This window comes from Nerophis ophidion, linkage group LG26 (assembly GCF_033978795.1).
Source record: "Nerophis ophidion isolate RoL-2023_Sa linkage group LG26, RoL_Noph_v1.0, whole genome shotgun sequence".
NCBI lineage: Eukaryota > Metazoa > Chordata > Actinopteri > Syngnathiformes > Syngnathidae > Nerophis > Nerophis ophidion.
This window is the reverse complement of record NC_084636.1, coordinates 34,305,870-34,321,159: the sequence shown is the minus strand read 5'-3', so window position 1 is coordinate 34,321,159 and position 15,290 is coordinate 34,305,870. Positions and strand designations below refer to the sequence as shown.

General features: G+C 35.3%; 1 protein-coding gene across 1 annotated transcript in view; it reads left to right on the top strand.

Annotated features, from left to right (window-relative positions):
* prdm5 (PR domain containing 5) overlaps positions 1–15,290 on the top strand; it is a 97,795-nt gene that overhangs the window by 33,988 nt on the left and 48,517 nt on the right. Inside the window, exons 11-12 of the mRNA XM_061888940.1 lie at positions 2,033–2,126; positions 9,222–9,382. Of these exons, the coding sequence (XP_061744924.1) occupies positions 2,033–2,126; positions 9,222–9,382 (255 nt within the window). The remainder of the gene's footprint in view (positions 1–2,032; positions 2,127–9,221; positions 9,383–15,290) is intronic.

The following is a 15,290-nucleotide window of genomic DNA, read 5'->3' as shown; positions in this document are numbered from 1 at the left end:
ATTGACTACTAAATGGTAACACCCCAATAAGTTTCTCAACTTGTTTAATTAAGTCGGGGTCCACGTTAATCAATTCATGAGTCTGGTGTGTCTTGACTGCTGCCGAACCCCTAAGGCCGATTCACCGAACCCCTAGGGTTCGATCGAACCCAGGTTAAGAACCACTTGTCTAAGTCCTTTTTTAATTGAACAAAATTTTTTTTTTTTACTCACAATTTTTTTTTTAATTGAAGAAATTACTTATTATACTTTCAAATATTTTTTTTTACCTGCCAAAAAGTTTTTATACTTGCAATTGTTTTATTTTAATTGAACTTTTTTTTTTACTTGCAATTGTTTTTTTTAAATTGAAGAAATGTCTATTTCTTTTACTCACAAATTGTTTTTTTTAATTGAAGAAATCATTTTTTATACTTTTAAATCGTTGTTTTTTTTACCTGCGGACAATTGTTTTTATACTTGTAAATCTTTTTCTAAGTCAAGATTAGGTTGACTTTTTAATCGAGCAAAATAGTTTTTTTACTCACAAATATTTTTTTTAATTAAAGAAATAATTTTTTATTGTTGGGACAAGCGGTAGAAAATGGATGGGATGGGTTGGATGTTTTTATACATGCGAATTGTTTAATTTTTAGTTGAATTTTTTTTTTTTTTACTTACAAATATTTATTTTTAATGAAAGAAATAATTTTTTTATACTTTAAAATCATTTTTTCTAACCTGGAGAAAGTTTTTTTTTTATACTTGGGAATCTTTTGTTGATTTAAGATTATTTTGACTTTTTATACTTGTAAGTCTTTTTTTATTTGAACAAAATCGTTTTTTACTTTTTTAAATTGAATAACCTTTTTTTAACTCTGTTTTTTTTAATTGAATAAAATATTTTTTATCCTTTCTCATTAATTTTTTTTACCTGCATAAAATAGTTTTTTTTTTACTAGCGAATCATTTTTTTTAATTGAAAAACTTTTTTTTAATTATTTGCAAATCATTTTTTCAATTGAACAAATGTGCTTTTTTTTAATCACAAATATTTTGTTTTAATAGTTTAATAGTTTTTATACTTCCCCAAAAATGTTTTACCTGCAGAAAATAGTTTATATACTTGCAAATTTTTTTTAATTGAAGATTTTTACTTTTTCTTTTTTTAATTAAAAACATTTTTTTTTACCCAGACATTTTTTTTTAATTGAATAAATTATTTTTTATTGTTAGGACAAGCGGTAGAAAATGAATGGGATGGGATGTATGATTTTATACTTGCAAAACTTTTTTGTTAATTGAAAAAAAAATGTTAAACTCACAAATATTTGTTTTTAATTGAAGACATTATTTTTTTTATACTCTGTACTTGCAAATGTTTTTTTTTTTACCTGCAGAAAATAGTTTTTATACTTGGGAATCTTTTTTTAATTCAAGATTATTTTGACTTTTTATACTTGTAAGTCTTTTTTAAATAGAACAAAATTGTTGTTTTTACTCACAAATAGTTTTTTTAATCGAAGAAATTATTATTTATTGTTGGGACAAGCGGTAAAAAATGTATGGGATGTGATGGATGTTTTTATACTTGTTAATTGTTTTTTAAATTGAAAAACTTTTTTATTACTCACAAATATTTCATTTTAATTAAAGAAATTATTTTTTATACTTTGAAATCATTTTTCTTACCTGCTGAAAATTGCTATTGTACTTGGGAATTTTTTTTTTTTACTTGCAGAAATTACTTTTTATTCTTTTGAATCTTTTTTTAATAGAAGAAAATTATTTTTGAACTTTGAAATTATAATTTTTTCTTATTTTACTTGACAATTGCTGAGCGTGAGTAAAACCATGTTCCTGTTTATGCAGTAACTCCAGTCCTTAGACACGTAATAAAGGTGTTTGCTGCTAAATAAAACACAACATCAAACATTATGTCACTACTGCTCCCACCTCTTCTACAAAATAATGTAAAAAGACAACTTCAATTCTTGTCCAGATGTTTACTTCCATTTAATATTCATCTCTCAATCACATGTTGTCTCTGCAGACACACTCAGAGGAGAGACCCTTCCAGTGCGAGGAATGCAAGGCTCTCTTTCGCACGCCCTTCTCTCTACAGCGCCACCTACTCATTCACAACAGTAAGCTGCACCAACTACATAGTACACATACTGCAGTACTACAATGGAACAACATGTTCAGCAAATACAAGTACTGGTGTTTGTGATCAATGCAAAAGTATTATGTGATTAATCAAAATGAGTCCTAATTAAAATATGTAAGATTTTTTCTTATAGGTCCCAAAAAAAATATAAAATTATTTATCTCTCGTGTAAACTAATTTTATTTTATCACCTGGGCGACACTCTGGACATCTCCGATTTAGTGAACGACTAACCTGGCTGAAAATAATACTGGAAAGTGTGGTCAAATTGATGAAAAAAAAGGAGAATATGCGATATTGGAGCCGCCTATATACGCAAGCCCGGCTGAAATGGTAACGTTAGCATGTTAATGTGTCACGTACCAAGTTATATGACTTTGGGGTTAACGGTTGCGAATTTTGCCCAGAAAACGGTTAGTATGCTAACAGTTAGCATGTGTCGTCTAAAAAGTTCTATGACTCTGGGGTAAAGGGTTGCAAAATTTGCCATAAGAAGGTTAGCATGCTAACGTTGACATGCTAACAGTTAGCATGTGTCATCTACCAAGTTATATGATTCTGGGGCAATGGGTTGCAAAATTTGCCATAAAAAGGTTAGCATGCGAACAGTTAGCATGTGTCATCTACCAAGTTATATGACTCTGGGGTAAAGGGTTGCAAAATTTGCCATAAAAAGGTTAGCATGCTGCCATTAACATGCTAACAGCTAGCATGTGTTATCTACCAAGTTTTATGACTGTGGGGTAAAGGGTTGCAAAATTTGCCCTAAAAAGTTAGCATGCTAATGTTAACATGCTAACAGTTACCATGTGCCATCTACCAAGTTATGACTCTGGGGTAAAGGGTTGCAAAATTTGCCATAAAACGTTTAGCATGCTAATGTTAACATGCGAACAGTTAGCATGTGTCATCTACCAAGTTATATGACTGGGGTAATGGGTTTCGCAAAATTTGCTATAAAAAGGTTAGCATACTGCCATTAACATGCTAACAGGTAGCATGTGTTATTTACCAAGTTGTATGACTCCGGGGTAAAGGGTTGCAAAATTTGCCCTAAAAAGTTAGCGTGCTAATGTTAAAATGCTAACAGTTACCATGTGCCATCTACCAAGTTATGACTCCGGGGTAAAGGGTTGCAAAATTTGCCATAAAAAGTTTAGCATGCTAATGTTAACATGCGAACAGTTAGCATGTGTCATCTACCAAGTTATATGACTCTGGGGTAATGGGTTTCGCAAAATTTGCTATAAAAAGGTTAGCATACTGCCATTAACATGCTAACAGGTAGCATGTGTTATCTACCAAGTTTTATGATTCCGGGGTAAAGGGTTGCAAAATTTGCCCTAAAAATTTAGCATGCTAACGTTAACATGCTAACGTTAGCATGTGTCAGCTACCAAGTCATATGACTCTGGGGTAAACGGTCGCAACATTTGCAAAAAAAGAAGATTCGCATGCTAACAGTTAGCATGGGTCATGTACTAAGGTATATGACTCTGAGGTAAACGGTTGCAAATTTGCCCAAAAAAAAGGTTAGCATGCTAACAGTTAGCATGTGTTGTATACCAAGTTATATGACTCTGCGGTAAACGGTTGCAACATCTGTAAAAAAATGTAGCATTTTAATGTTGACATTGCTTACGTTAACATGCCTACAGTTAGCATGTGTCAACTACCAAGTTATATGACTCTGGGATAAACGGTTGCAAAATTTTCAAAAAAAGGTTAGCATGTTAATGTTAACATTGCTTACGTTGGCATTATTGTCTATTGTGAGTGAATTGTGGGGCTGAATTTCCCCCAGGGATCAATAAAGTACTTTCTATTCTATTATATGCTTACAGTTAGCATGTGTCATCTACCAAGTTATACGACGCTGGGGTAAACGGTTGCAAATGTTCTAAAAAAAAAAAAGGTTAGCATGCTAACAGTTAGCATGTGTTGTCTACCAAGTTATACAACTCTGGGGCAAACGGTTGCAACATTTGCAAAAAAATGTAGCATGTTAATGTCAACATTGCTAACGTTAACATGCTTACAGTTGGCATGTGTCATCTACCAAGTTATAGGACTTTGGGGTAAACGGTTGCAAAATTTGCCAAAAAAAAGGTTAGCAGGCTAACAGTTAGCATGTGTCGTCCACCAAGTTATATGACTGGGGTAAACGGTCGCAACATTTGCAAAAATTTTTTAGCATAATAATGTAAGTATGCTTACATTAGCATGCTGTCAGTATGTCATGTTGCAAATTTTGCCAAAAAAAAAGGTTAGCATGCTAACAGTTAGCATGTGTCATCTACCAAGTTATGACTCTGGGGTAAACGGTTGCAAATTTTCTGAAAAAAAAAAAATGTTAGCATGCTAACAGCATGTGTTGTCTACCAAGTTATACAACTCTGGGGCAAACGGTTGCAACATTTGCAAAAAAATGTAGCATGTTAATGTCAACATTGCTAACGTTAACATGCTTACAGTTAGCATGTGTCATCTACCAAGTTATAGAACTTTGGGGTAAACGGTTGCAAAATTTGCCAAAAAAAAGGTTAGCAGGCTAACAGTTAGCATGTGTCGTCCACCAAGTTATATGACTGGGGTAAACGGTCGCAACATTTGCAAAAAATTTTTAGCATAATAATGTAAATATGCTTACATTAGCATGCTAACTGTCAGTATGTCATGTTGCAAATTTTGCCAAAAAAAAAGGTTAGCATGCTAACAGTTAGCATGTGTCATCTACCAAGTTATATGACTCTGGGGTAAACGGTTGCAAATTTTCTCAAAAAAAAAAAATGTTAGCATGCTAACAGTTAGCATGTGTTGTCTACCAAGTTATACAACTCTGGGGCAAACGGTTGCAACATTTGCAAAAAAATGTAGCATGTTAATGTCAACATTGCTAACGTTAACATGCTTACAGTTAGCATGTGTCATCTACCAAGTTATAGGACTTTGGGGTAAACGGTTGCAAAATTTGCCAAAAAAAAGGTTAGCAGGCTAACAGTTAGCATGTGTCGTCCACCAAGTTATATGACTGGGGTAAACGGTCGCAACATTTGCAAAACATTTTTAGCATAATAATGTAAGTATGCTTACATTAGCATGCTAACTGTCAGTATGTCATGTTGCAAATTTTGCCAAAAAAAAAAAGGTTAGCATGCTAACAGTTAGCATGTGTCATCTGCCAAGTTATATGACTCTGGTGTAGACGGTTGCAACATTTGCAAAAAAAAGTTAGCATGTTAATGTTAGCATGCTAAAAATTAGCATGCGTCATTTACCAAGTTATATGACTCTGGGATAAACGGTTCCAACATTTGCAAGAACATTTAGCATGCTAACAGTTAGATAACCTGCCAGCTGTTTTTTCCAGCACTCTGGAGGTGCACCTGAGAACTGAGACGGTGGTTGCCTGGGTCTGGTTTAAAGTCCTGAGGGACCCCTCCCTCCTCTCCGTTTTATAGATGATTGTGTGGTCTGTTACTCATCCAACATTTCAAAGAAACTAGAAGTCAGAAGAGTCCTCCCACATTCTTCAGTTCTAAAGTGACTGCAGGTCCACTGGAACAGTTTGGGTTTGAAGTAGGAACAGGAACAGTACTAGTGAGCTTCATGTTCCACCCTCTCTAACATGTCGAGGGATTTTGGCAGTTGGCCTGCAACCTTTTCTGAAAAAACATAATTGCCAGGTGGAAGTAAGTAGAAGTCAGTTGTGAGACTCAGGTGTGCTGACAAGACATAGGAAACAAGGTGAAGGTGCTTCAAAACACAGAGAGCACACAGGAAACACTGACAAAATAAGAGCACCAGGACAGGAAGTGAAACACCAAACACAGAAAAAAGAAAGTAGAAATAAGAGCACCAGGACAGGAAGTGAAACACCGAACATAGTACATAGAAAGTAGAAATAAGAGCACTGGACAGGAAGTGAAAGTACCAAACACAGGCAGTAGAACGTTAAAATAAGACCACTGGTCAGGAAATGGAAGTACCAAGCACAGGAAGTAGAAAGTACAAATTAGAGCACTAGACATGAAGTGAAAGTACCAAACACAGGAAGTAGAAAGTAAAAACAAGAGCACTAGATAAAAAGTGAAAGTACCACGCACAGGAAGTAGAATGTAGAAATAAGAGCACTGGACAGGAAGTGAAAGTACCAAATAGAGGAAGTAGAAAACGAGAAATAACAGCACTGGACAGGAAGTGAAACACCAAACACAGGAAGTAGGAACTAGAAATAAAAGCACTTGACAGGGAGTGAAACACCACACGCAGGAAGTATAAAGTAGAAATTAGAGCACTGGACAGGAAGTGAAAGTACAAAACACAGGAAGTAGATAGGAGAAATAAAAGCACTGTACAGGATGTGAAAGTACTCAACACAGGAAGTAGAATATAATAATAAGCGCACTGGACAGGAAGTGAAAGTACCAAACATAAGAATTCGAAAGTAGAAATAACAGCACTGGACAGGAAGTGAAAGTACCTAGCACAAGAAGTAGAAAGTGGAAATAACAGCACTGGATAGGAAGTGAAACACCAAACACAGGAAGTAGGAACTAGAAATAAAAGCACTGGACAGGGAGTGAAACACCAAACGCAGGAAGTATAAAGTAGAAATTAGAGCACTGGACAGGAAGTGAAAGTACAAAACACAGGAAGTAGATAGGAGAAATTAAAGCACTGTACAGGATGTGAAAGTACCCAACACAGGAAGTAGAATCTAATAATAAGCGCACTGGACAGGAAGTGAAAGTACCAAACATAGGAAGTTGAAAGTAGAAATAAAAGCACTGGACAGGAAGTGAAAGTACCTAGCACAATAAGTAGAAGGTGGAAATAACAGCACTGGATAGGAAGTGAAAGTACCAAACACAGGAAGTAGAAAGTTGAAATAAGACCACTGGTCAGGAAATGGAATTACCAAGCACAGGAAGTAGAAAGTAGAAATAAGAGCACTAGACATGAAGTGAAGTACCAAACACAGGAAGTAGAAAGTAGAAATAAGAGCACCAGGACAGGAAGTGAAGCACCAAACACAGGAAGTAGAAACTAGAAATCAGCGCAGTGGACAGGAAGTGAAAGTACCAAACACAGGAAAACAAGAGCAGAGTGTCAGTAACAACCTGACAAGTTGTTTACTATTACTTTGTTATTATTAATTTAAAAAAAACAAAATGGAGTCATTTCTGTAAGCAAAAATTGAACTTGACTAAATATTGAACATCTTAAAGTGCATCTAAGGTCAGGCGTTGTCTTTTTGTTATCATTCTGGTTGGTTGTTGGTGTTGATGGGCTCATATTGCCATTCCCTTTTAAGACACAAAATTGCCACCAGGGGACATTTATCTTTGTAATGTTTCTTACTCGGTGCAACTTCTCACTGGAGAGCATCTCTGCACTGTCAGCATGTTGCCACGCTCTCATCTCTGCCAAAACAAAGTTGTTTTTTTCCCCTCCCTTTTGTGTTTTTTTTCCCCCTCCCTTTTTTCCCCCAAACAAAGATTGTAATGGAGCGAGAAGTTAAATAGAGTGAGACCTCCGTCCTTCCTGACGTACAACTATCCTGAGTGGCCTACTTGGCAGGGATCGAAACTGAAACTTAACTTGGCCCTCTCCTCCACTCTCTCTCTCTCCAGGCTGGTATTTGATGACATGGTAATTGACGGATGCATTCATTGTGTTTATCTTCTTGGCGCGGGGCCAACGTTAAACCTTTAGTGAGGCATCCATCCTGGATGTTGACCTTGGTGGTTATTTGCTGCTGTACTAATGTGTGGACTGACAGACTAAAGCACCTCAACTCCCCATTCAGGCGCCAGGAAACATCCTTTGGAGGTTATTAATATGCCTGGATGGAACACACACACACACACGTACAGGAAGTGGAAATGCAATCATCTGCGTACAATGGCGACAAGTGCTGTCTTCCAGTGAGGTGTCCTGTCAACACAACCATGACCTGACACACGTGTGTGATTGTGTGTTCTGGCAGTGCTTACATAATGGGGACATTGCTCTGTTTACACAGTCACCTTTAGGGGACCTTTAAACAGCAGGCCCCTCATCGGGCTGTAGCTGGTACTGCACTCTCTCTTTTAAATGGTCCTCAGTAGTCACGTACAAATTTGTGTTAGCTATGTGACATTATTTAAATTTGGTCCGCATGAACCATATTAACTCTTTTTCCCTCAGGGTCCCCAGTAAGATTGATCAGCACATTACTTCATCAATCCAGAGATTTGAAGACATGTATGAGCTAACTGGGCAGTGGCCATTTTACCTTGTTTTCTTTATGCCTCCACAACCTGTAGAAAAGGTGGTCTCCACAAGTCATGATCAACAACTTGGTACCCATTCCAAATGATAACCTGTGTGTGTGTGTGTGTGTGTGTGTGTGTGTGTGTGTGTGTGTGTGTGTGTGTGTGTGTGTGAAAGGGTGGTCCCCACAAGTCATGATCAACAACTTGGTACCCATTCCAAATGATAACCAGTGTGTGTGTGTGTGTGTGTAAAAGGGTGGTCTTCACAAGTCATGATCAACAACTTGGTCCCCATTCCAAATGATAACCTGTGTGTGTGTGTGTGTGTGTGTGTGTGTGTGTGTGTGTGTGTGTGTGTGTGTGTGAAAGGGTGGTCCCCACAAGTCATGATCAACAACTTGGTACCCATTCCAAATGATAACCAGTGTGTGTGTGTGTGTGTGTGTGTGTGTGTGTGTGTAAAAGGGTGGTCTTCACAAGTCATGATCAACAACTTGGTCCCCATTCCAAATGATAACCTGTGTGTGTGTGTGTGTGTGTGTGTGTGTGTGTGTGTGTGTGTGTGTGTGTGTGTGTGAAAGGGTGGTCCCCACAAGTCATGATCAACAACTTGGTCCCCATTCCAAATGCTAACCTGTGTGTGTGTGTGTGTGTGTGTGTGTGTGTGTGTGTGTGTGTGTGTGTGAAAGGGTGGTCCCCACAAGTCATGATCAACAACTTGGTCCCCATTCCAAATGCTAACCTGTGTGTGTGTGTGTGTGTGTGTGTGTGTGTGTGTGTGTGTGTGTGTGTGTGTGTTTGTGTGCGTGCAGGCGAGAGGACCTTCAAGTGTGACCAGTGCAACGCCACCTTCAAGCGGAAGGACACGCTCAACGTGCACATCCAAGTGGTGCACGACGGCCACAAGAAGTACAAGTGTGACCTGTGTGAGAAGGCCTTCGTCACGCCCTCCGTCCTCAAGAGCCACAAGAAGGTGAGATGGACATGTGCACTTCATGCTGCTGCTTTCTGTGTGTGTGTGTGTGTGTGTGTGTGTGTGTGTGTGTGTGTGTGCGTGTGCGTGCGCATGTAGCTGTAAGGTTAATGAGCTGACAGTGTGTGTCACCAAGAAGTACTATTGTGTACTTTTGACATATACACAGTCACTGTGCACTTGCCCAATGTAATAGATGTCATGTATCACATACAACTATGTAATATTAGGGAGTGGGATAGGAGGACACACACATTAGCAACACTAGCAAAGATATGTGAGCTACATGCTAACTTTACGTACTAATAAATGTCTTACATAGATACAAAAGTAATAGATGTCTTACATAGATACAAAACTAGTAGATGTCTTACATAGACACAAAAGTAATAGATTTTTTACATACAGTTGTGATCAAAATTATTCAACCCCCACACACTTTTGGTGTTTTAGCAAGTTGGACATTTATTCCGTATTTTGTTTATAGTCATATCAAATAAAGATGTGTCAAATAGACAAATGCAACTTAAATTGTAACACTGTATTTTACAAAATACCAAAGAAGGACATTTTTCTTAATATCTCATTGACAAAATGCTTCAAGCCCCTAGTTCCATGCATCTTTAGTACTTAGTAGAACAGTAATGACATCCTTCAAAGGTGATACATAAGCTTCTTGCAAGCATCTACAGTATTTTAGCCCATTCCTCTTGGGCAAAGGCCTCCAGTTCATTCATATTCTTGGGCTTGTGTTCTGCAACTGCCTTCTTCAAGTCCCACCTCAGGTTTTCTAGAGGATTTAGGTCTGGCGACTGTGAAGGCCACTCCAGAGTCTTCCAGCCCTTCTTCTGATGTTGATTTGGAGGTATGCTTGGGATCCTGGTCCTGTTGGAAGGTCCAACGTCTCCCAAGCCTCAGTTCCTCACTGACTTCATGACATTTGCAGCTAATATATCCTGCTAGGAAATAGAATTCATAATGCCTTGAACGTGCTGGAGATTCCCGGTACCTGAGGCAGAGAAACAGCCCCAGAGCATGATTGACCCCCCACCTTGCTTAACAGTAGGCGGGGTGTTCTTCTCTTTGTAAGCTTCATTTTTTTCTCCTCCAGACATAACGTTGATTCATAGACCCAAAGAGTTCCAGTTTTGTCTCATCACTCCATAGAACAGTTTCCCAAAACCTTTGGGGTTTGTCCAGATGATTTTTGGCATACTCGAGTCTATTTTCTTGTGCCTGGTAGTCAGAAGTGGGTTGCGCCTGGGAGTTCTGGCATGGAGGCCTTCATCTCCTAGTGCGCACCTTATTGTCGGGGACAAAACCTGCCTTCCCCCTTCTGCAATGTCCTGTTGTTTTTCACCACTGTACGCACACAGCATCCTCTTTCTACCACGCCCAGGTAGTGTTTCCACTGTTCCTTTAGCTTTAAACTTGCGAATTATGCTCCCAACTTTGTCTCTTGGAATGTGTAATGTCTTTGCTATTTTCTTCTATCCATATCCTTTCTTATGAAGAGAAATGACCTCCTCTCTTGACTTCTTTGACCACTCCCTGGACTTCACCATGTTGCAAATACACCATTGACCATCTACAAGAAGCTGAGCGTCACAGTCTTTTTCAATCAGTTTAATTGTTGCTCGTTATGGTTCTAATCACATCTACAGGTGTTTTCAACACCTGATTGAAAAGACCTTATTCAAATTCTGTTCTTAAGAGTTATGATCTTCAAGGGGTTGAATCATTTTGTCAATGACATATTAAGAAAAATGTCCTTTTTTGTTTTTTTGTAAAATACAGTGTTACAATTTAAGTAGCATTTGTCTATTTGACACATCTTTATTTGATATGACTATAAACAAAATACGGAATAAATGTCCAACTTGCTAAAACACCAAAATGGTGTGGGGGTTGAATAATTTTGATCACAACTGTAGATACAAAACTAGTAGATGTCTTACATGGACGCAGAAGTAATAGATGTGTTACAAAAATACAAAACTCATAGATGTCTTACATAGACACAAAAGTAATAGTTATACATAGACACAAAAGTGTTAGATGTCTTACATAGATACAAAAGTGTTAGACGTCTTAAATAGACACAAAAGTATTAGATGTCTTACATAGACACAAAAGTAATAGACGTTTTACAGACACAAACTAATAGATGTCTTACATAGATACAAAAGTGTTAGATGTCTTACATAGACACAACAGTAATATATGTTATACATAGACACAAAAGTGTTAGATGTCTTACATAGATACAAAAGTGTTAGATGTCTTAAATAGATACAAAAGTAATAAACGTCTTACATATATACAAAACTAGTAGATATCTTACATAGACACACAACTAATAGATGTCTTCCATAGATAAAAAACTAATAGATGTCTTACATAGACACAAAACTAATAGATGTCTTACATAGACACAAAACTAATAGACGTCTTACATAGACACAAAACTAATAGACGTCTTACATAGACACAAAACTAATAGATGTCTTACATAGACACAAACTATTAGATGTCTTACATAGACACACAGCTATTAGATGTCTTACAGACACACAACTAATAGATGTCTTCCATAGATAAAAAACTAATATATGTCTTACATAAACATTAAAGTAATAGCTGTCTTACATAGATATAAAACCAATAGATGTCTCACATAGATACAAAAGTTATAGATGTCTTACATAGACACAAAACTAATAGATGTCTTCCATAGATAAAAAACTAATAGATGTCTTACATAAACATAAAAGTAATAGATGTCTTACGTAGATATAAAACCAATAGATGTCTCACATAGATACAAAAGTTATAGATGTCTTACATAGACACAAAACTAATAGATGTCTTACATACATACAAAAGTAATAGATGTCTTACAGATACAAAAAAGTGTTAGTTGTCAAACATAGATACAACACTATTATATGTCTTACATAGACACACAACTAATAGATGTCTTACATAGATAAAAAACTAATAGATGTCTTACATAGACACAAACTATTAAATGTCTTATATAGACACAAAACTATTAGATGTCTTCCATAGATAAAAAAAACTATTAGATGTCTTACATAGACACACAACTAATAGATGTCTTCCATAGATAAAAAAAACTATTAGATGTCTTACATAGACACACAACTAATAGATGTCTTCCATAGATAAAAAAAACTAATAGATGTCTTACATAAACACACAACTAATAGATGTCTTCCATAGATAAAAAACTAATAGATGTCTTACATAAACATAAAAGTAATAGATGTCTTACATAGATATAAAACCAATAGATGTCTCACATGGATACAAAAGTTATAGATGTCTTACATAGACACAAAAGTAATAGCACTCTTGCTGGGCTTTGAACAAATCAACTGTCTCCACCAGAGTTGTCCAAAAAGGTGTAAACATAAACATTTAAACGCTTTTCATCTTACTTACATGTTGTACATTAAATATCATCACAGCTATTCCATATATATATATATATATATTTATATGTATAAATATATTTTTCCCTCAAAATTCTACACAAAACAACCCATCATTGTGAATATCTTTTTATCACATGTCTTGAAAATGAACTACAATAAGAAATGTCTTCACGACTACATTAAAGACAATATTGTGTGTTACTGTAAAAGTCACACATGAGTAACAAAGTAGGAGTTTTTGACTTGTGTGCTACGTGTACTTTGTAGCTGAGCTCTTCTGTCAGTGCTAATTACAGGCTTGCTTTCCACTCGTTAGAACATGCTATAATAGTAATAATACACTATCAAATACTTTCCACTGGTTAAGTACACGCCATAATAGTAATAACACAGTACCACATATTTTCCAGTCACTCCATGTAAAGTTGAAATTCCCCTTCCCTGCAGCCATACTTGATGTATCAGAATGTCAGAATGTAACAACAACAAGTTGCAATGTTGACTTTACTAACACAAATCTGCCATGCAGACTGCTTTTTACTTGAACACTTTATTGGCTCCAAACATAATGATCTGAAATCAATGTTATTATGAATTATTGACATATTTAATTAAGGCTTCAATTACTTCACATCAAATAAGTATTTTGGGGGTAAAATATTGCATATTTTGTGTGTTTGCAATATAAAAAATATTTACGTTTTCTATGACAAAAAGGGCATAAACAAGCAAACAAACGACAGTTAAATCGGGAGTTAAGTGTTGAATTAAGACTTAAGTGTTAAATTAAAATAACAAAAGTATGACTTATTTTAAACACTTTTATGAATGAGGCCATTTTTGGATATAAGTGTTGTTGCTCCAAAAAAAATAATGAATCAATGTTGTTATGAATTATTAACATATGTAAGGCTTCAATTCCTTCACATTAAATTAGAGTTTGGGGGTAAAATATAGCATATTTTGTGTGTTTGCAATATGAAAAACTAAGTTTTCTATGACAAAAATGGCATAAATAAACAAACAAAACATAAAACTTATAATCGACAGTTAGATCTGAATTTAAGTAGTGAATTAAGACTTAAGTGTTAAATTAAAATAACAAAAGTATGACTTATTTTTAACACTTTTATGAATGAGGCCATTTTTGGATTCCTGAGAATTTTAGTGGGATTTAAAACAAAAAAGTGTTGTTGCTCCAAAAATAATAATGAATCAATGTTGTTATGAATTATTAACATATGTAAGGCTTCAATTCCCTCACATTAGATTAGAGTTTGGGGGTAAAATATAGCATATTTTGTGTGTTTGCAATATGAAAAACTAAGTTTTCTATGACAAAAATGGCATAAATAAACAAACAAAACATAAAACTTATAATCGACAGTTAGATCTGAATTTAAGTAGTGAATTAAGACTTAAGTGTTAAATAAAAATAAAAATGTGGGACATAATTTTAACACTTTTATGATTTTAGTGTGATTTTAAACAAAAAAGTGTAGTTGCTGCATGAATAATAATGAATCAATGTTGTTATGAAATATTGAAATAGTTAAGGCTTATCGACAGAGAGTTAAGTGTTAAATTGAATTAACAAATGTATGACTTATTTTTAACACTTTTATGAATGGGGCCCTTTTGGATCCCTGACAATTTTATTGGGATTTAAAACACAAAAGTGTTGTTGCTCCAAAAATAATAATGAATCAATGTTGTTATGAATTATTAACATATGTAAGGCTTCAATTCCTTCACATTAAATTAGAGTGTGGGGGTAAAATATAGCATATTTTGTGTGTTTGCAATATGAAAAACTAAGTTTTCTATGACAAAAATGGCATAAATAAACAAACAAAACATAAAACTTATAATCGACAGTTAAATCTGAATTTCAGTAGTGAATTAAGACTTAAGTGTTAAATAAAAATAAAAATGTAGGTCCAGGGTGTACCCCGTCTACCGCCCGATTGTAGCTGAGATAGGCGCCAGCGCCCCCCGCGACCCCAAAAGGGAATAAGCGGTAGAAAATGGATGGATGGATGGACATAATTTTAACACTTTTATGATTTTAGTGTGATTTTAAACAAAAAAGTGTAGTTGCTGCATAAATAATAATGAATCAATGTTGTTATGAAATATTGACATAGTTAAGGCTTATCGACAGAGAGTTTAGTGTTAAATTAAAATAACAAATGTATGACTTATTTTTAACACTTTTATGAATGAGGCCCTTTTGGATCCCTGACAATTTTATTGGGATTTAAAACACAAAAGTGTTGTTGCTCCAAAAATAATAATGAATCAATGTTGTTATGAATTATTAACATATGTAAGGCTTCAATTCCTTCACATTAAATTAGAGTTTGGGGGTAAAATATAGCATATTTTGTGTGTTTGCAATATGAAAAACTAAGTTTTCTATGACAAAAATGGCATAAATAAACAAA